This window comes from Musca domestica, unplaced genomic scaffold (genome assembly GCF_030504385.1).
Source record: "Musca domestica strain aabys unplaced genomic scaffold, Musca_domestica.polishedcontigs.V.1.1 7, whole genome shotgun sequence".
Taxonomy (NCBI): Eukaryota; Metazoa; Arthropoda; class Insecta; order Diptera; family Muscidae; genus Musca; species Musca domestica.
Genome location: NW_026712383.1, coordinates 1,651,487 through 1,672,043, shown reverse-complemented (window position 1 = coordinate 1,672,043; position 20,557 = coordinate 1,651,487). Strand labels below are relative to the sequence as shown.

General features: G+C 34.2%; 6 protein-coding genes across 6 annotated transcripts; 3 read left to right on the top strand and 3 right to left on the bottom strand.

Moving 5' to 3' along the window:
* Positions 1 to 792: 792 nt before the first annotated feature.
* Positions 793 to 1,208, bottom strand: LOC131806027 (histone H4). The gene has a single exon (XM_059129896.1). It carries the CDS (start codon positions 1,173 to 1,175, stop codon positions 864 to 866), a length of 312 nt encoding a protein of 103 aa, XP_058985879.1. The 5' UTR covers positions 1,176 to 1,208; the 3' UTR covers positions 793 to 863.
* A 2,652-nt stretch (positions 1,209 to 3,860) lies between these two features.
* LOC131806221 (histone H1-like) lies at positions 3,861 to 4,145 on the top strand. The gene has a single exon (XM_059130179.1). The coding sequence runs from the start codon at positions 3,861 to 3,863 to the stop codon at positions 4,143 to 4,145; it is 285 nt and encodes a 94-aa protein (XP_058986162.1).
* A 780-nt stretch (positions 4,146 to 4,925) lies between these two features.
* LOC131806220 (histone H1-like) lies at positions 4,926 to 5,609 on the top strand. Its single transcript, XM_059130178.1, has one exon. It carries the CDS (start codon positions 4,926 to 4,928, stop codon positions 5,607 to 5,609), a length of 684 nt encoding a protein of 227 aa, XP_058986161.1.
* An 879-nt stretch (positions 5,610 to 6,488) lies between these two features.
* LOC131806219 (histone H2B) lies at positions 6,489 to 6,863 on the bottom strand. Its single transcript, XM_059130177.1, has one exon. It carries the CDS (start codon positions 6,861 to 6,863, stop codon positions 6,489 to 6,491), a length of 375 nt encoding a protein of 124 aa, XP_058986160.1.
* Positions 6,864 to 12,376: 5,513 nt separating this feature from the next.
* On the top strand, positions 12,377 to 12,751 carry LOC131806218 (histone H2A). The gene has a single exon (XM_059130176.1). The coding sequence runs from the start codon at positions 12,377 to 12,379 to the stop codon at positions 12,749 to 12,751; it is 375 nt and encodes a 124-aa protein (XP_058986159.1).
* Positions 12,752 to 14,623: 1,872 nt separating this feature from the next.
* Positions 14,624 to 15,026, bottom strand: LOC131806026 (histone H4). The gene has a single exon (XM_059129895.1). The coding sequence runs from the start codon at positions 14,994 to 14,996 to the stop codon at positions 14,685 to 14,687; it is 312 nt and encodes a 103-aa protein (XP_058985878.1). The 5' UTR covers positions 14,997 to 15,026; the 3' UTR covers positions 14,624 to 14,684.
* Between the last annotated feature and the right edge of the window lie 5,531 nt (positions 15,027 to 20,557).

The following is a 20,557-nucleotide window of genomic DNA, read 5'->3' as shown; positions in this document are numbered from 1 at the left end:
ATTTTTAAATTGATGAAAAGGAAATAAATTAAATAATTTTAAATTAATAATAATAATAATTTTAAATAAAACGAAAATGTGATTTTTAAAAAATAATGTAATGAAAAATTAAATTAATTGAAAATTAAATAAGAAAATTTAACATAAATAAAATAAAATTCATTTAATGAAGAACTTTTAAATAAAATTCAATGATTTTAATTTTCGGTAAAATTTTAAAGGAAATGATTAGTGAAAAATTTACAAATTTTTAATGAAATTTTTCGAAATAAAATAAATCAACGATCTATTTAATAAATATTTTCAACAATTTCAAATTAAATTTTGAGAAAACATTCAACAATGTTTAAAAAAAAAGTCAAAATGAAATTACTTTGCTACCACAGCATGGTCGTTCTTTAGTAATATCGACTAAATAATACCAATACATACATAAAGCGACGCTATGTTATACTCATATTATACGAAGAGGAAGAAGAAGAAGAAGTAAATGTGTTTAGCGATGTGAGTTGCCGACGGCATGTTTATGATCGGGAATAAAATAAGAGACATCGGTAAAAGAAGGCTTTCGGTGAAAATATTCTGGAGAAAATAGAAACGAGTAAGTATTTATATTTTTTTTATTTGATTTTTCACGACTTGTGAGAAAAAAATACGAGAAAGCTGAAAAAGAAAATTATTAGAAATTTTGACATAAAATCCCTATATTTCCTAAGGTAAGTGTTTATTTTTTATTTATTTTAATTTTAAAAAAAATAGTTTTCAACAAGAAAGTATCTCTTTTTTGATATATTTTGTGGTCCTGAAAAGGACCGATTGTTTTGTTGTAAAAAATATTTCTCCAAATTGCGTCAAGAATTTGTTTAACCGCCGAAACCGTACAAGGTACGGCCTTGTCTCTTCAAAGCATATACGACATCCATAGCGGTGACGGTTTTACGCTTAGCATGTTCGGTGTAGGTGACAGCATCACGAATAACGTTTTCCAAAAACACCTTCAGAACACCACGAGTTTCTTCGTAAATCAGGCCAGAGATACGTTTTACACCGCCACGACGAGCCAAACGTCTAATAGCTGGCTTGGTAATACCTTGGATGTTATCACGGAGCACTTTCCTGTGACGTTTAGCGCCACCTTTTCCCAAGCCTTTACCACCTTTACCACGACCAGTCATTTTTTCACTTTAGTTTATTTCACTTATCACTTCACGAACAGTTTGAGCACTAATGTTTTTTTCGGGCGATTCCGCTCGTATTTATACAAAATTTGAGGCTCTCTCCAACTATTGAACACACAAGTAAAGTATGTACAGTTATATGTGTGTGTGTACATTTGCCGTTAGTATTGTATGTTCTCTTTTGTGTGTGCGTGTACATTTGGTATACGGATAGGTAAGAATTCACTAACATATCAACCCCGAAAGTTGATGCTAACAGCACAATTTTCTATAAATACTCGTTTTCGTGGCGATGGCAACGTTATTACAGTGTCTACCGTGTTTGTGTGCATATCTCTAGTGAAGTGAAAAAAATTCAAGTGAAAAATGGCTCGTACTAAGCAAACTGCCCGTAAATCGACCGGTGGAAAGGCTCCCCGTAAACAACTAGCTACCAAAGCTGCCCGTAAGAGTGCCCCAGCCACCGGCGGTGTTAAGAAGCCTCATCGTTTCCGTCCTGGTACAGTTGCTTTGCGTGAAATCCGTCGTTACCAGAAGAGTACTGAATTGTTGATCCGCAAATTGCCCTTCCAACGTTTGGTTCGTGAAATCGCTCAAGATTTCAAAACTGACTTGCGTTTCCAGAGCTCTGCTGTTATGGCCTTGCAAGAAGCCAGTGAAGCCTACTTGGTTGGTCTTTTCGAAGATACTAACTTGTGCGCCATCCATGCTAAGCGTGTCACCATCATGCCTAAGGATATCCAATTGGCCAGACGTATTCGTGGAGAACGTGCTTAAATTCTTGACGTTTTAAAAGCAACAATTTTACAACAAAACAATCGGTCCTTTTCAGGACCACAAATATTTTATAAAAAAGAGATATTTTTTTACTCAATCTACAATTTTTAGTATTTTTTTGAAATAAATAAAAATAATTTAGGGCTATGATTATTTTTCAACAATTAACATTTTTTATAATAAGATATATTTTTTGATGTTGTTTTTTTTTTCGTTGATGATTTTTCGACACTTTATTTTTTTATTTAATTTTTTTATTTTATTTTGATCGAATATTTTATTTTTTTAATTTTATTTGAATTTTTTGAATTATCCATTTTGATATTTTCCTTTAATTTGCAAAATTATTATCATTTTTGTACTCCCTCTTCGAAAAAAATGCTATGACTCATAAAAACAACCACCACATACATTTTGCTAACGGGATTTTTTTTTGTCCATTTTGTTTTTTTCCTTTTCCCGTTAAACAAAAAATTGCTCTCTTTATGATTTTTGGCGCGAAATTTGTCTATTTCTCTCATTTTATTCCCCTTCGATCATTTTTTTCTGTTGTGGACTATTCAATTTAACGGGAAAAAATTCTCTGCCTTAATTTCTAAGAATTATTTCATGTGCATTTTAAAAATTTCCAGCTAAAATGTGCCCCACGTATTTAATTTTTTTCAGGAATGATGTATGAAATATGTTTTATTCCTTTTCAGCAACATTTTTAAATGTTTTAAACGCATTTTAAGAGATTTGTTTATGAATTTTCTCCGTATGGATTTACAAAATTATTTTTGCCCGATGTATTTGAAGAAATTGGTAATAATTTATTATTTTCAAAAATTGAAGAAGAAAATAATTGATTTGTTGATAATTTTGATGTAAAATATAATTAAAAGTATTATAAAAAGGAATTCCAATAATATCTACCTTTGAAGTTGATCGAAAATCATTTTTGTAAAACGCAATTAATTTCATGTCATTTCCAAGTGTTCTAGGTGATATTTGCCTGTAAAGAGGAATTTCTTTTTGGGAATATTTTTCATAAAATTATCAAAAATTGACAAAATGACGTAGAAAATGGCTTCTAATACTATTTTTATAAATTTTAGAACAAATTATGTTAAATTTCATAAAAAATATTGCAAAATGAAAATACATAACCGTTTGTCACTGAATGCCTGTACATTGGTAGTATGAAGTATTCTGGGGATTTTGTAACTTTTCCCCGTAAATTATGACTTTTTGTGAATAATGTTATATTTGATGTAAATATACAAATTCTGAAATGTTTTTTAAGAAATTTTTATAAAACTTATTAAGATTTGAGCTTTCAAATTTATTTCAAGAAAAACTTTTCTTCATTGAAATTATGCCAACAAGAGGATTTCTGCTGTCATAGACCACATAATAATTTCAATTTTTTCACATAGTAAAATATGAAATTTCATCGATATTTTTCTTTGATCCTAAAGTAAACATATCAGGCTACATTTTCAAAAAGAATTTTCAATTAAATTTTCATAAAAAATTTGATTTTTTTAAATTTTAGTTGGAAATTTGTGATTACATTTTTATAATCTGCCAAGTTAAACGTTTATAATTCACAAACGGCAAGTGATAATTACACCAAACTTTCTTTAAAACATAGCCTGAAATCTATACTTTAAAGGTATAAAACATTTTTAGTGAAAATTATCAAAGCTTCTTCAGGAAAATTTAATTTCTCCGAAAACTTTTGTAAAAAATTAAACACGCTTCCACACAATCTTTCGAAAAATTTACCAATTGACTACTATGCACATCTCATCTTTTCGATGTACCTACACTTTAGCTCGCCGCTAACAAAAATAATAGTACACATAAATTTGTGAGTGTATTTGTGTTAACAGTGAAATATAAACCAAACAGTGAATAACCATGTCTGACGCCGCCGTTGTTGAAGCCACCGCCTCCCCAGTTGCCGCTGTTGAGAAAAAGGCACCAAAAAAAGCCGCTGCCAAAGCAAAGAAGCCATCAGCTGCCCCTACCCACCCTCCAACCCAGCAAATGGTTGATGCCGCCATCAAGACCCTGAAGGAACGTGGAGGTTCATCATTGCCCGCCATCAAGAAATACTTGGCCAGCACCTACAAAGTAGATGCCCAAAAATTGGCCCCCTTCATCAAGAAGTACTTGAAAGGTGCCGTTGCCAGTGGAAAATGATCCAAACTAAAGGTAAGGGTGCTTCTGGTTCATTCAAATGGTCTGCTTCGGCCTCTAAGGAAGTATTCTGGGGATTTTGTAACTTTTCCCCGTAAATTATGACTTTTTGTGAATAATGTTATATTTTGATGTAAATATACAAATTCTGAAATTTTTTTAAGAAATTTTTATAAAACTTATTAAGATTTGAGCTTTCAAATTTATTTCAAGAAAAACTTTTCTTCATTGAAATTATGCCAACAAGAGGCTTTTCTGCTGTCATAGACCACATAATAATTTCAATTTTTTCACATAGTAAAATATGAATTGCCTCAATATTTTTCTGTGATCCTAAAGTAAACATTATCAGGCTACATTTTCAAAAAGAATTTTCAATTAAATTTTCGTAAAAAAATTTGATTTGTTTTAAATTTTAGTTGGAAATTTGTGATTACATTTTATAATCTGCCAAGTTAAACGTTTATAATTCACAAACGGCAAGTGATAATTACACCAACCTTTCTTTAAAACATAGCCTGAAATCTATACTTTAAAGGTATAAAACATTTTTAGTGAAAATTATCAAAGCTTCTTCAGGAAAATTTAATTTCTCCGAAAACTTTGTAAAAAATTAAACACGCTTCCACACAATCTTTCGAAAAATTTACCAATTGACTACTATGCACATCTCATCTTTTCGATGTACCTACACTTTAGCTCGCCGCTAACAAAATAATAGTACACATAAATTTGTGAGTGTATTGTGTTAACAGTGAAATATAAACCAAACAGTGAATAACCATGTCTGACGCCGCCGTTGTTGAAGCCACCGCCTCCCCAGTTGCCGCTGTTGAGAAAAAGGCACCAAAAAAAGCCGCTGCCAAAGCAAAGAAGCCATCAGCTGCCCCTACCCACCCTCCAACCCAGCAAATGGTTGATGCCGCCATCAAGACCCTGAAGGAACGTGGAGGTTCATCATTGCCCGCCATCAAGAAATACTTGGCCAGCACCTACAAAGTAGATGCCCAAAAATTGGCCCCCTTCATCAAGAAGTACTTGAAAGGTGCCGTTGCCAGTGGAAAATTGATCCAAACTAAAGGTAAGGGTGCTTCTGGTTCATTCAAATTGTCTGCTTCGGCCTCTAAGGAACCCAAAGCTAAGACTGCTGAAAAGAAGAAGAAGGCCCCAGCCGCTGGTGACAAAAAGAAGAAGGCTGCCGCCCCTAAAAAGGCCGCTGGTGAGAAGAAGGCAGCTGCCAAAAAACCCTCTGCCGCCAAGAAGACCGCTGAAAAGAAGAAGGCCGACAAAACAAAGGCAAAGGCTGCCAAGAAAACCGGTACAGTTAAAGCTAAACCAGCAAAGACCGCCGCCAAAGCATCTGCCACTAAACCAAAGGCACCCAAGGCAAAAACTGCAGCTGCTAAGCCCAAAAAGGCCGCAGCAGCAAAGAAGCCAGCTGCTAAGAAAACCGCCGCCAAGAAGTAATTTTTCCCAGAAAGATTACTTTTTCCACAATATTTTCGATATTCGAAAACATACTATCTAACAGCCCTTTTCAGGGCTACAAATTAAATTAAAAAAGAGAAAAATATTTTCAACAGTTATCGTATATATTTTGTTACCTAAATAATAAGTAAATTTGTACACGTGTTTGATTTTGGGAAAAAAAATTACTTTCGCTAATTACTGTTCTTATTAGGTAATTTTATTGAGCCAATATAATCGATGGACGCCACTGGATTATTTTTAACCCAGGTCATAAAAGATAATAAAATATTTAAATTTTTCCTAATTACCCACAGGTCATAATTCTCGAAAATCCCCATAATTTGGTCAATTTTATAATTTCTACTTAATTTTGAAAATTTGTCATTTTCATATTCTCTGTCAAATTTCACAAATTTCATCCCAGAAATGACATTTTGGCAAAATATTTACATTTTCCATCAATATATTTTTCCTTTGAAAATTTCTGCCTCAGCCTTATATTTCGTTGCTTTGCCGTTGTGCTGTAACAAAATGCTCACACATACATGATGCCCATTCGATGTTGATCAACGACGGCAAGGCAAATCACCACTAACACACGCACACATACACGACGACGATGGCTGTTATAGCATATCGCACAAGCAAGCAAGCAAAGGTTACACATAGGCACATATGCGAGTTAGCTAAATGCATGGAAAAATCATTGTATAGAGAAAAATATATTTCTTATGGAATTTTATTCGTTTATTACTAAATAATGATAAATTGTAGCTTCAACAAAAATATGATCTCTTTTGAAATGTTTTTTGTGGCCCTGAAAAGGGCCTTTTAAGGTAGTATTTCGACGCATGAAAATGAAAAATATCAAGACATTTACTTGGAGCTGGTGTATTTAGTAACAGCCTTGGTACCTTCACTGACGGCGTGCTTAGCCAATTCACCGGGCAACAATAGACGGACGGCGGTCTGGATTTCCCGACTGGTGATGGTCGAGCGCTTGTTGTAGTGGGCCAAACGAGAGGCTTCGGCGGCAATACGTTCGAAGATATCGTTGACGAAACTGTTCATGATGCTCATGGCCTTGGAGGAGATACCGGTGTCGGGATGGACTTGCTTCAACACTTTGTAAATGTAGATAGCGTAACTCTCCTTACGCTTGGTACGTCTCTTCGACTTATCGCCCTTGGTAATGTTCTTTTGGGCTTTGCCGGCCTTCTTTGCTGCTTTACCACTGGTTTTAGGAGGCATTTTCACTTATTATTTTTTTGAATCACACAAACACTTTTAACACTGTTCACAAATGATAACCAAAACCATTTACCATTTACCATTTTAAAATAACCATTTATTTAATTCATTTCATTGGTTTACAAAAATACTTAACGGTTAAAGTATGTGATAGTGATAAATTCCATTTACTCTAAGTATTTAATTATACATGTTATAGAGTCTACCATAAATAGTTTTTATTACTGCATATACATGCTTAGAATTTAATTCTTTACATTTAAGTTAATAATTTGTTTTTGTTTTGCCCAAAAAATTACAAAAAGGGGCTAATGTTTATAAATTTATGTTATCTTACAACTAAAATACTTAATATCTAAACTTAAAACTAACTATATACAATATTTACATAATTATTGATCCATTATATATACTGGATTTAGTGCAGGGTCATATTGATTATATCTCCTGTGGTAATAAATAAGTTTATTATTGGCAAATAATAGACCTTCCTCTTGTAACTTCAATAGAGCCACGGGTGGTAAGTGTTTTCGTCTTAGCAAAACATCTATGTTTTCAACATTATCAATGAAGTTTCTTATAATGCTGTTATCATTCGATTGACATTTGTCTAGAAATTTAATGGCTAGATTTACCATAAAAACATCTATCCTTTGAAACGTTATGGCATCATATATTGATTTACTGGTTGGATGTCTAAATTCCCCATTGTCATTAACAATGGGTTTTAGGCCCAGTGCCATAACAAGAATTTTTCTTTCAAATCGTCTTATCCTTTCCATTTGTGCAGATGATATATCTGCCCAAGCAGGGAAGGAATAAGAGATTGTAGGCCTTATTATCTGGCGATATATTAGGAGCTTGACTTGGGATGTGAGTCCATTTCTAGCCCTAAAAATTTTAGTATACGCCGTATAAATTTTTTTAGCTTTATTTAGGACGTGATCTATGTGCCTACAAAAGTCAAAGTTTTTGTTGTAGACAACTCCTAAATATTTTATTTTGTCTGATGGGCTAATTATGTCATTGCCCACTTTAATTGCTGGTGTGTACCTTCTTAGTCCAGGAAAGCATGCCCTATGCTTTCCATGTAACACGATGGATACACATTTTTGAACATTTAATTTAAGTCCCCATTTGTTAAAATATGAATATAATTCGTTCATGTAGATATTTAATTTTCGCTCTAATGTGTGTCCAAAACGCCCTCGCAATGCCAATAACACATCATCTGCGTAAGTCAATAGCAAAGCTCCTTCAGGTGGCGAAGGGATGTCACTGATGAAGATGTTGTACAGGACCGGTCCCAAGCAGTGATCCTTGTGGAACACCTGCTTGGACTAATCGTTGCGCAGACATACTGTCACCAACTCTAACCTTATATGTCCTTTCCCTCAGAAAACTTGCAATCATTCTGCATATTTGTGTGCCAAAACCAAATGTTTTCAGTTTGTATATTACACCATTCTGCCACACGGTGTCAAAAGCCTTCGCAAAGTCGAGACCTACAGCCATTGTGCCCATTCTTCTCCTGTATCCATCCGTAACGTAATTCGTAAATGCAGCTAATGCATGTACGGTGGAATGATTTGGTCTGAAGCCAAATTGGAAATTTTTTAGGATATTTCTGTCTTCAATTATATTTTTGATTTTTTCCAAAAGAAAATATTCAAACAATTTACCAAATGGAGACAGGAGAGAAATGGGTCTATAATTACGGCACATTTTTTTGTCTGAATTTGGTTTATGTATCGGAATAACCAAAGCATTTTTCCATGCATTTGGAAAATATCCGATATTTAGGCTGTGGTTAAATAATATTGTTATGAATATTAATATGGCATTTCCCGCTCTTTTCACTGCCACATCTGGAATCTCGTCGATTCCACAAGATTTTTTTGAGGGTCTTTTCATTATTGCTGCCCCAACTTTTGAAGGATCAACGAAACCACCTTCATGCCAGCAGGCTGCATTGCTAACCACTGACCCATCAGCCGCAAAATCATTGCCAAATTCCACCAGAGGTGTCGCATCTTCAACCCCTTCAACTACCTCATTTATGAGACTGGAAAAGGAGTCAGGAGATGTATCATCCTCAATATGGTGTGCATTTTGCAGATGATGGGCAATTAATTCGGCTTTAGCAGTATCATTCGTTATCTGCTCGCCGCTGGCATCAGTAAGAACCTCTATTGATTCCCTAACAGCAATACCTGCAGCCCTTTTAACTTTACCATATGTGGCCGAATTTACCCTTATGTTTTCTAGCGTATTTTTATACCTATCACTTTCAAAGTTTATCACTAATTCTTTTATTATGATTCCTAAGTTTCTTATATCTGCTCTAAGGATGTTGTATCGCTCTGGGTCACCTGTCCTATGAAGTATTCTACGAAGCCTTTTTCTTTCTTTAATGAAATTTCGTATGTTATTTGGCAATTCTCCCAATATGCGATTTTTATACTCACATTTTGAGACACATTGTTCTATAGCATCTTTGAAAACTCTATTGAGTCCTTCAATGGATGAGTCTATTTCATCTTTAGTAGCATTTCTGTCTATAGGTAATTCATGTTCCCTAAGACCATATTCCAATTTTCTTTGGAATCTATTTATATTCATTTTATTATAGTTATAGTATATCTTTTTCTCAGCAGCTTGTATATTGTGCAGGGTTATGTTAATTTCAACAGCTTTATGGTCAGATTCAAAATCATAAGTAGGAAGCAAATTTTGGTTTTCAGATATAATACCAGGTGTTGCAATAAAATAATCAATGTATGAGTCATTTATTAAATTTGGTCTTGTGGGACCCTCAGTCGGATATAGTGTTAAAATTGGGCTATTAAGTATGTAGTCATGTAATTCAAGACCACGTCTATTATTGATTTCTCCCCCCCAATCTTGATGTTTCGCATTCAGATCGCAACCAATAAGCACGTCATTAGTTGCGCCTAAATTAGCGATGTTATCAAGACTAGAGATTTGAAATTCTGTGGCTGGACTATGATACAGGGCCACAATAACTATAAATGTTCCATCAGATCTGAATAATTTGATACCACAAGACTCAATTTCACCCGTATTTATCATAATTTTCTCTGATTTTAAATTATTTTTAACCAATATAGCTGTTCCTCCTCCTAAGCTGTTTTCCCTGCATTGTTTGTGTAGAGTATATCCCTCAAAGTCAACCCTATGTTTATGAGACAGTTTATGTTCTGCCAGTAGTAATACGTCCGGTTTGTGCCTGAGTATGAAAATTTTTAGATAGTGTCTTCTTTCGATAGACACTATAGAATTGACATTGAGAAATATACACCTCAACATTTGTAACCTTTAATATGCATCAAAAGGCTAAGTATGGCAGTAGGTTTACCTTCAGCCATACTAATCTCCTGATATTGGGTTTGAAACTGCTCCAAATCTTTTAAGAGATCTGGTAAATTTTTCCCAAATGAATTAAAACATTCTTTGGTAATTGTACTTGCCATACTAGAAGGGCTATTAGAGGATTCTTTTGGTATTGAGTTTATTGGATTTTTGCTCAATGGGGTATTTTTCCTAAGGACAGAGGCAAAGGTTGCCCCCGTTCGAATCTCTTTTAGACGTTCTGATCTTTGTCTATCAATATCTACTCTCTTTTGTTTTTCTTCTTGTTTTTTACGAAGAAATCCTAGTCTGATTGGACAATCTGGAGAGTTTGCCATATGTCCTTCAGTTTTGCAATTAATGCATTTAATTGGCGGTCGCTGTGGTCCAATCATGTGTTCACCATCAATGTTATTTTCATTGTCATTAGAGACAATGATACATTTGTCGCGTTCATGAGATTCCCCACATCTTTCACAGTGGTATGGCATGCCACAATTACTTGCAACATGCCAATAGCCCTGACAGTTACGACATTGAGGAATATCTTTTGCCTGATATTTTTTATAAACCACATCACAATTAATGATTTTTTTAATTTTATATAATTTTTGGATATCTGTTGATCTATTAAATCTTATTATCCATTTGTTGGGAGAAATTTTTTTATATATAGAATGTCAATAGAAAATTCTAAATTTAAGAGAAATTCTTTAATTTGTTGTTCACTATACTCTTCTGAGAGTCCTTCAACTACTACAGAATAAGGTAATAATTCCTTAGGAGTGTGTGTTTTGAATTGATATTTCCTCTCTCTCAGGAGGGATTTTACATTTTCGAAATTATTAAGTCCCTGTATTCTAACAGAAAATGCTGTTTTCCTTATAACTTTAATAGAAAAATTATTTTTTCCTATACGTAGATCTAAGATATTGGCTAATTCTCTGAAACTTGTATTATAAACCATTACAGGTGGAAGTTTCTTACCCTTATTTGGGCCTCTTTTGTTGGGTGTTTCTGTCCTTGTTTTTCCTGCTGATGCTGCCGTTGACGTTTCAGTTGCTGGTGTTGTTGCTGCATTTGTTTTTGCTGCTGTTGTTGTTGCTACTGATGTTGTTGCTGCTAATGTTGTTGATGTTGTTACTGCTGTAGCTTGTTGTTTTTTTGAGGGTCCATTCTTGATTGATGATTTTTCTCCCCCAGGCAGTTTCGGCGTCTTGCCTGCCTTTACTGGATTACGGCCTATATCCAGCTCTTCACTTGGTTCATTTTCAATGTCCATATTATTTGACATTTGTGATTGTTCGGCTGCTTCAACTTCAATTGTTTGGTTGCTGTTTTCCACGCCTACTTGTTTTTGTAAAGTAGCTATAACTCGCTTATAGCTGTTTTCCTTTGAGTGGGCTTCTGCCAATTGTTTGGATGTGAAATCTAGCTGACTGCGTAGTGATGTTATTTCAGTCGCCAAAATTCGGTTGGATTCTTCTAATCGGCTTACAGACTTCTGTAGTTCGGCAATTGTAGCTCCTACTTTCATATTTTCATATGCGCTGTCTGCTTCACGCTTGCTGTGCTTCCTCTTCTTTTTCCGCACGGTATCCGATAGGACCGTACGAGAAGAGTCGCTTGTTGCATAGTTTTCGTTGCAGAGTATTACTTCATCTACGCAATATTTAGAATTTGTTGCTATGCCTGTTGTAGCTGCAGGCAACACTCCATCCTCTTCTTCATCCATGGTAGTTGTGCCAGCGGCAAAATGTATGGCCACTGACGTTTTATACTATGCCGTAATAACCACAATATACGACAGTAGTAATTTGCCACAATTTGAAACAAATATTTTATCTCCAAAAATTGTGGTTTAGTCACTTTTTCACTTATTATTTTTTTGAATCACACAAACACTTTTAACACTGTTCACAAATGATAACCAAAACGGGCAGCTATACAGAATTTGTAGATTGTAGTCGACAAGAATTTCAGGTAGTCACAGCTAGCAGGCACACACAAGGCAAACCACCCCATTATTGAAGAAATGTGTGTGTGAGAAAAGTATAAATAGCACGTTTCGAGCCGAAAATTTTTATCATTTGTGTTTTTCAGTGCTTAAGTGAAGTGTTTAAAACTAAAATAAAGTGAAAATGTCTGGTCGTGGTAAAGGTGGCAAAGTTAAGGGAAAGGCAAAGTCCCGTTCCAATCGTGCTGGTCTTCAATTCCCCGTCGGTCGTATCCATCGTCTGTTGCGCAAAGGCAACTATGCTGAGCGTGTTGGTGCCGGTGCTCCCGTCTATTTAGCCGCTGTCATGGAATATTTGGCTGCTGAAGTCTTGGAATTGGCTGGCAATGCTGCCCGTGACAACAAGAAGACTCGTATCATTCCCCGTCACTTGCAATTGGCCATCCGTAACGACGAAGAATTGAACAAATTGCTGTCTGGCGTTACCATTGCCCAAGGTGGTGTATTGCCAAACATCCAAGCTGTTCTCTTGCCCAAGAAGACCGAAAAGAAAGCCTAAATTATTTCGAAAGGTATTATGGAATGAAAAAGAAGAAGAATACAGACCATCGTATGATTCCATAGAAAAATCAACCAATCCGTCCTTTTCAGGACGACAAAAAATATTTGAAAAGAGAAAGAAAATTGCGTCAAGCTACATTTGTATGAAAAAAATAAAAATTCTCAATAATTTTGTATTAGCCGTTGGCAGAATAACTGTTTTTCAAGTTCAAGTTCAAGTTTATTTTTTCATCTGCTCTCTACACATAGTTATTTAATAACTTATTAACTAACAATATTTCTTAAGTCTATAGATTAAAAATACTTAGCATAAAGTCTTATTTTTCTAAGTTTATCTAAATAATACGATAAGGGGGGGTCACACATTTAATGTTACCTAAAATTAATTCAAAAAATTCTATAATACTTTAATGTAAATAAATTAACATTAATGAATTCCCTTAAAAAAAGATGAATAAAAAAAGGGACCCTAAATAACTGTTTTTCGTTGTCAGTTGCATATTTGTGTTGTCGTTGTTGTTGTCTCTTATGATTTCAGGAATAGAGCGAGCGCGAGAGAGGAGAGATCGTGGCGTCACCAAATGAGTATGTATACTATGAGGTAGAAGAAGAAGCATGTGGCAGTTGGTGGTGGCTGGCTGGCTGGGTAGTAATTTTATGTGAAAAAATCGTACCCCGGCGCATTCTTGGGGAAGGCATAAAGTAGACGATTTGCAAGGGAATTTTGGCGGCAAAGTAGTGTTTTGGTGGAAATAAATCGACGCATACATGAAAATAAAAGCGCATTGTGGTGCTATGAAAAATTTGGAACCAAAAAAATAGAATAAAAGTAACATAGTAAAATGAAAATTAACGAAAATAATTACAAAGAAAAATAAAATAACGTAAATTAATAATTAAATTAAATTAAAATAAGAAAATTTTAGAAAATTAAGGCAAAATTAATGAAAATTTAAGCAAATTTTAATGAAAATATTTGAAAATAAATTAAAGAAATTTCGAATAATAAATAGATTTTATGAAAATAAAAGATACTTTAAATGAAATCAAAATTTTTTAAATTAATGAAAAGGAAATAAATTAAATAATTTTAAATAAAAGGAAAAGTGATTTTTAAAAAATAATCTAATGAAAAATTAAATTAATTGAAAATTAAATAAGAAAATTTAACATAAATAAAATAAAATAAAATTAATTTAATGAAGAATTTTTAAATAAAATTCAGTGATTTTAATTAAAAAAAAAAAATAATGATTTTAATTTTCGATACAATTTTAAAGGAAATTATAAGTGAATAATTTAGAAATTTTTAATGAAATTTTTGAAAATAATATGAATCAACGATCTATTTATTAAATATTTTTAACAATTTAAAATAAAATTTTGAGAAAATATGCAACAATGTTTAAAAAAAGTCAAAATGAAATTACTTTGCTACCACAGCATGGTTGTTCTTTAGTAATATTGACTAAACAGCACCAATACATACATAAAGCGACGCTATGTTATACTCATATAATACGAAAAGGAAGAAGAAGAAGAACTAAATGTGTTTAGCGATGTGAGTTGCCGACGGCATGTTTGTGATCGGGAATAAAATACGAGACATCGGTAAAAGAAGGTTTTCGGTGAAAATATTCTGGAGAAAATTGAAACGAGTAAGTATTTATATTTTTTCTTTATTTGATTTTTAGACATTTTTCACGAATTGTGAGAAAAAAAATACGAGAAAGCTGAAAAAGAAAATTATTAGAAATTTTGACATAAAATTCTTATATTTCCTAAGGTAAGTGTTTATTTTTTATTTATTTTAATTTAAAAAATAGTTTTCAACAAGAAAGTATCTCTTTTTTGATATATTTTGTGGTCCTGAAAAGGACCGATTGTTTTGTTGTAAAAAAAGATTTCTCCAAATTGCGTCAAGAATTTGTTTAACCGCCGAAACCGTACAAGGTACGGCCTTGTCTCTTCAAAGCATATACGACATCCATAGCGGTGACGGTTTTACGCTTAGCATGTTCGGTGTAGGTGACAGCATCACGAATAACGTTTTCCAAAAACACCTTCAGAACACCACGAGTTTCTTCGTAAATCAGGCCAGAGATACGTTTTACACCGCCACGACGAGCCAAACGTCTAATAGCTGGCTTGGTAATACCTTGGATGTTATCACGGAGCACTTTCCTGTGACGTTTAGCGCCACCTTTTCCCAAGCCTTTACCACCTTTACCACGACCAGTCATTTTTTCACTTTAGTTTATTTCACTTATCACTTCACGAACAGTTGAGCACTAATGTTTTTTTCCGGCGATTCCGCTCGTATTTATACAAAATTTGAGGCTCTCTCCAACCATTTAACGCACAAGTAAAGTATGTACAGTTATATGTGTGTGTGTACATTTGCCGTTAGTATTGTATGTTCTCTCTTGTGTGTGCGTGTACATTTGGTATACGGATAGGTAAGAATTCACTAACATATCAACCCCGAAAGTTGATGCTAACAGCACAATTTTCTATAAATACTCGTTTTCGTGGCGATGGCAACGTTATTACAGTGTCTACCGTGTTTGTGTGCATATCTCTAGTGAAGTGAAAAAAATTCAAGTGAAAAATGGCTCGTACTAAGCAAACTGCCCGTAAATCGACCGGTGGAAAGGCTCCCCGTAAACAACTAGCTACCAAAGCTGCCCGTAAGAGTGCCCCAGCCACCGGCGGTGTTAAGAAGCCTCATCGTTTCCGTCCTGGTACAGTTGCTTTGCGTGAAATCCGTCGTTACCAGAAGAGTACTGAATTGTTGATCCGCAAATTGCCCTTCCAACGTTTGGTTCGTGAAATCGCTCAAGATTTCAAAACTGACTTGCGTTTCCAGAGCTCTGCTGTTATGGCCTTGCAAGAAGCCAGTGAAGCCTACTTGGTTGGTCTTTTCGAAGATACTAACTTGTGCGCCATCCATGCTAAGCGTGTCACCATCATGCCTAAGGATATCCAATTGGCCAGACGTATTCGTGGAGAACGTGCTTAAATTCTTGACGTTTTAAAAGCAACAATTTTACAACAAAACAATCGGTCCTTTTCAGGACCACAAATATTTTACAAAAAAGAGATATTTTTACTCAATCTACAATTTTTAGTATTTTTTTGAAATAAATAAAAATAATTTAGGGCTATGATTATTTTTCAACAATTAACATTTTTTATAATAAAGATATATTTTTTGATGTTGTTTTTTTTTTTTTCGTTGATGATTTTTCGACACTTTATTTTTTTATTTAATTTTTTATTTTATTTTGATCGAATATTTTATTTTTTGAATTTTATTTGAATTTTTTGAATTATCCATTTTGATATTTTCCTTTAATTTGCAAAATTATTATCATTTTTGTACTCCCTCTTCGAAAAAAAATGCAATGACTCATAAAAACAACCACCACATACATTTTGCTAACGGGATTTTTTTTGTCCATTTTGTTTTTTTCCTTTTCCCGTTAAACAAAAAATTGCTCTCTTTATGATTTTTGGCGCGACATTTGTCTATTTCTCTCATTTTATTCCCCTTCGATCATTTTTTTCTGTTGTGGACTATTCAATTTAACGGGAAAAATTCTCTGCCTTCAATTTCTACGAATTATTTCATGTGAATTTTAAAAATTTCCAGCTAAAATGTTGCCCTCCTATTTAATTTTTTTCAGGAATGATGTATGAAATATGTTTTTTTCATTTTCAGCAAAATTTTGAATTGTTTTATACGCATTTTAAGACATTTAAATATGAATTTTCTCCATATGGAATTACAAAATTATTTATGCCCGATGTATTTAGAGAAATTGGTAATAATTTATTATTTTCAAAAATTGAAGAAGAAAATAATTGATTTGTTCAGAATTTTGATGTAAAATATAATTAAAAGTATTATAAAAAGGAATTCCAATAATATCTACCTTTGAAGTTGATCGAAAATCATTTTTGTAAAACGCAATTAATTTCATGACATTTCTAAGTGTTCTAGTTGATATTTGCCTGTAAAGAGGAATTTCTTTTTGGGAATATTTTTTTATAAAATTAACAAAAAATTGACAAAATAACGTAGAAAATGGCTTTTAATACTATTTTTATAAATTATAGAACAAATTATGTTAAAATTCACAAAAAATATTGCAAAATGAAAATACATAACCGTTTGTCAGTGAATGCCTGTACATTGGTAGTATGAAGTATTCTGGGGATTTTGTAACTTTTCCCCGTAAATTATGACTTTTTGTGAATAATGTTATATTTTGATGTAAATATACAAATTCTGAAATGTTTTTTAAGAAATTTTTATAAAACTTATTAAGATTTGAGCTTTCAAATTTATTTCAAGAAAAACTTTTCTTCATTGAAATTATGCCAACAAGAGGATTTCTGCTGTCATAGACCACATAATAATTTCAATTTTTTCACATAGTAAAATATGAAATTGCATCAATATTTTTCTTTGATCCTAAAGTAAACATATCAGGCTACATTTTCAAAAAGAATTTTCAATTAAATTTTCGTAAAAAATTTGATTTTTTTAAATTTTAGTTGGAAATTTGTGATTACATTTTTATAATCTGCCAAGTTAAACGTTTATAATTCACAAACGGCAAGTGATAATTACACCAAACTTTCTTTAAAACATAGCCTGAAATCTATACTTTAAAGGTATAAAACATTTTTAGTGAAAATTATCAAAGCTTCTTCAGGAAAATTTAATTTCTCCGAAAACTTTTGTAAAAAATTAAACACGCTTCCACACAATCTTTCGAAAAATTTACCAATTGACTACTATGCACATCTCATCTTTTCGATGTACCTACACTTTAGCTCGCCGCTAACAAAAATAATAGTACACATAAATTTGTGAGTGTATTTGTGTTAACAGTGAAATATAAACCAAACAGTGAATAACCATGTCTGACGCCGCCGTTGTTGAAGCCACCGCCTCCCCAGTTGCCGCTGTTGAGAAAAAGGCACCAAAAAAAGCCGCTGCCAAAGCAAAGAAGCCATCAGCTGCCCCTACCCACCCTCCAACCCAGCAAATGGTTGATGCCGCCATCAAGACCCTGAAGGAACGTGGAGGTTCATCATTGCCCGCCATCAAGAAATACTTGGCCAGCACCTACAAAGTAGATGCCCAAAAATTGGCCCCCTTCATCAAGAAGTACTTGAAAGGTGCCGTTGCCAGTGGAAAATTGATCCAAACTAAAGGTAAGGGTGCTTCTGGTTCATTCAAATTGTCTGCTTCGGCCTCTAAGGAACCCAAAGCTAAGACTGCTGAAAAGAAGAAGAAGGCCCCAGCCGCTGGTGACAAAAAGAAGAAGGCTGCCGCCCCTAAAAAGGCCGCTGGTGAGAAGAAGGCAGCTGCCAAAAAACCCTCTGCCGCCAAGAAGACCGCTGAAAAGAAGAAGGCCGACAAAACAAAGGCAAAGGCTGCCAAGAAAACCGGTACAGTTAAAGCTAAACCAGCAAAGACCGCCGCCAAAGCATCTGCCACTAAACCAAAGGCACCCAAGGCAAAAACTGCAGCTGCTAAGCCCAAAAAGGCCGCAGCAGCAAAGAAGCCAGCTGCTAAGAAAACCGCCGCCAAGAAGTAATTTTTCCCAGAAAGATTACTTTTTCCACAATATTTTCGATATTCGAAAACATACTATCTAACAGCCCTTTTCAGGGCTACAAATTAAATTAAAAAAGAGAAAAATATTTTCAACAGTTATCGTATATATTTTTGTTACCTAAATAAATAAGTAAATTTGTACACGTGTTTGATTTTGGGAAAAAAAATTACTTTCGCTAATTACTGTTCTTATTAGGTAATTTTATTGAGCCAATATAATCGAGGACGCCACTGGATTATTTTTTAACCCAGGTCATAAAAGATAATAAAATATTTAAATTTTTTCCTAATTACCCACAGGTCATAATTCTCGAAAATCCCCATAATTTGGTCAATTTTATAATTTCTACTTAATTTTGAAAATTTTGTCATTTTCATATTCTCTCAAATTTCACAAATTTCACCCAGAAATGACATTTTGGCAAAATATTTACATTTTCCATCAATATATTTTTTCCTTTGAAAATTTCTGCCTCAGCCTTATATTTCGTTGCTTTGCCGTTGTGCTGTAACAAAATGCTCACACATACATGATGCCCATTCGATGTTGATCAACGACGGCAAGGCAAATCACCACTAACACACGCACACATACACGACGACGATGGCTGTTATAGCATATCGCACAAGCAAGCAAGCAAAGGTTACACATAGGCACATATGCGAGTTAGCTAAATGCATGGAAAAATCATTGTATAGAGAAAAATATATTTCTTATGGAATTTTATTCGTTTATTACTAAATAATGATAAATTGTAGCTTCAACAAAAATATGATCTCTTTTGAAATGTTTTTTGTGGCCCTGAAAAGGGCCTTTTAAGGTAGTATTTCGACGCATGAAAATGAAAAATATCAAGACATTTACTTGGAGCTGGTGTATTTAGTAACAGCCTTGGTACCTTCACTGACGGCGTGCTTAGCCAATTCACCGGGCAACAATAGACGGACGGCGGTCTGGATTTCCCGACTGGTGATGGTCGAGCGCTTGTTGTAGTGGGCCAAACGAGAGGCTTCGGCGGCAATACGTTCGAAGATATCGTTGACGAAACTGTTCATGATGCTCATGGCCTTGGAGGAGATACCGGTGTCGGGATGGACTTGCTTCAACACTTTGTAAATGTAGATAGCGTAACTCTCCTTACGCTTGGTACGTCTCTTCGACTTATCGCCCTTGGTAATGTTCTTTTGGGCTTTGCCGGCCTTCTTTGCTGCTTTACCACTGGTTTTAGGAGGCATTTTCACTTATTATTTTTTTGAATCACACAAACACTTTTAACACTGTTCACAAATGATAACCAAAACGGGCAGCTATACAGAATTTGTAGATTGTAGTCGACAAGAATTTCAGGTAGTCACAGCTAGCAGGCACACACAAGGCAAACCACCCCATTATTGAAGAAATGTGTGTGTGAGAAAAGTATAAATAGCACGTTTCGATCCGAAAATTTTTATCATTTGTGTTTTTCAGTGCTTAAGTGAAGTGTTTAAAACTAAAATAAAGTGAAAATGTCTGGTCGTGGTAAAGGTGGCAAAGTTAAGGGAAAGGCAAAGTCCCGTTCCAATCGTGCTGGTCTTCAATTCCCCGTCGGTCGTATCCATCGTCTGTTGCGCAAAGGCAACTATGCTGAGCGTGTTGGTGCCGGTGCTCCCGTCTATTTAGCCGCTGTCATGGAATATTTGGCTGCTGAAGTCTTGGAATTGGCTGGCAATGCTGCCCGTGACAACAAGAAGACTCGTATCATTCCCCGTCACTTGCAATTGGCCATCCGTAACGACGAAGAATTGAACAAATTGCTGTCTGGCGTTACCATTGCCCAAGGTGGTGTATTGCCAAACATCCAAGCTGTTCTCTTGCCCAAGAAGACCGAAAAGAAAGCCTAAATTATTTCGAAAGGTATTATGGAATGAAAAAGAAGAAGAATACAGACCATCGTATGATTCCATAGAAAAATCAACCAATCCGTCCTTTTCAGGACGACAAAAAATATTTGAAAAGAGAAAGAAAATTGCGTCAAGCTACATTTGTATGAAAAAAATAAAAATTCTCAATAATTTTGTATTAGCCGTTGGCAGAATAACTGTTTTTCAAGTTCAAGTTCAAGTTTATTTTTTTCATCTGCTCTCTACACATAGTTATTTAATAACTTATTAACTAACAATATTTCTTAA

What these genes read in the sequence shown, in the direction of transcription:
- LOC131806027 (XM_059129896.1), bottom strand. Translation starts at nt 1,175, where the DNA reads ATGACTGGTCGTGGTAAAGGTGGTAAAGGCTTGGGAAAAGGTGGCGCT.
- LOC131806221 (XM_059130179.1), top strand. Translation starts at nt 3,861, where the DNA reads ATGTCTGACGCCGCCGTTGTTGAAGCCACCGCCTCCCCAGTTGCCGCT.
- LOC131806220 (XM_059130178.1), top strand. Translation starts at nt 4,926, where the DNA reads ATGTCTGACGCCGCCGTTGTTGAAGCCACCGCCTCCCCAGTTGCCGCT.
- LOC131806219 (XM_059130177.1), bottom strand. Translation starts at nt 6,863, where the DNA reads ATGCCTCCTAAAACCAGTGGTAAAGCAGCAAAGAAGGCCGGCAAAGCC.
- LOC131806218 (XM_059130176.1), top strand. Translation starts at nt 12,377, where the DNA reads ATGTCTGGTCGTGGTAAAGGTGGCAAAGTTAAGGGAAAGGCAAAGTCC.
- LOC131806026 (XM_059129895.1), bottom strand. Translation starts at nt 14,996, where the DNA reads ATGACTGGTCGTGGTAAAGGTGGTAAAGGCTTGGGAAAAGGTGGCGCT.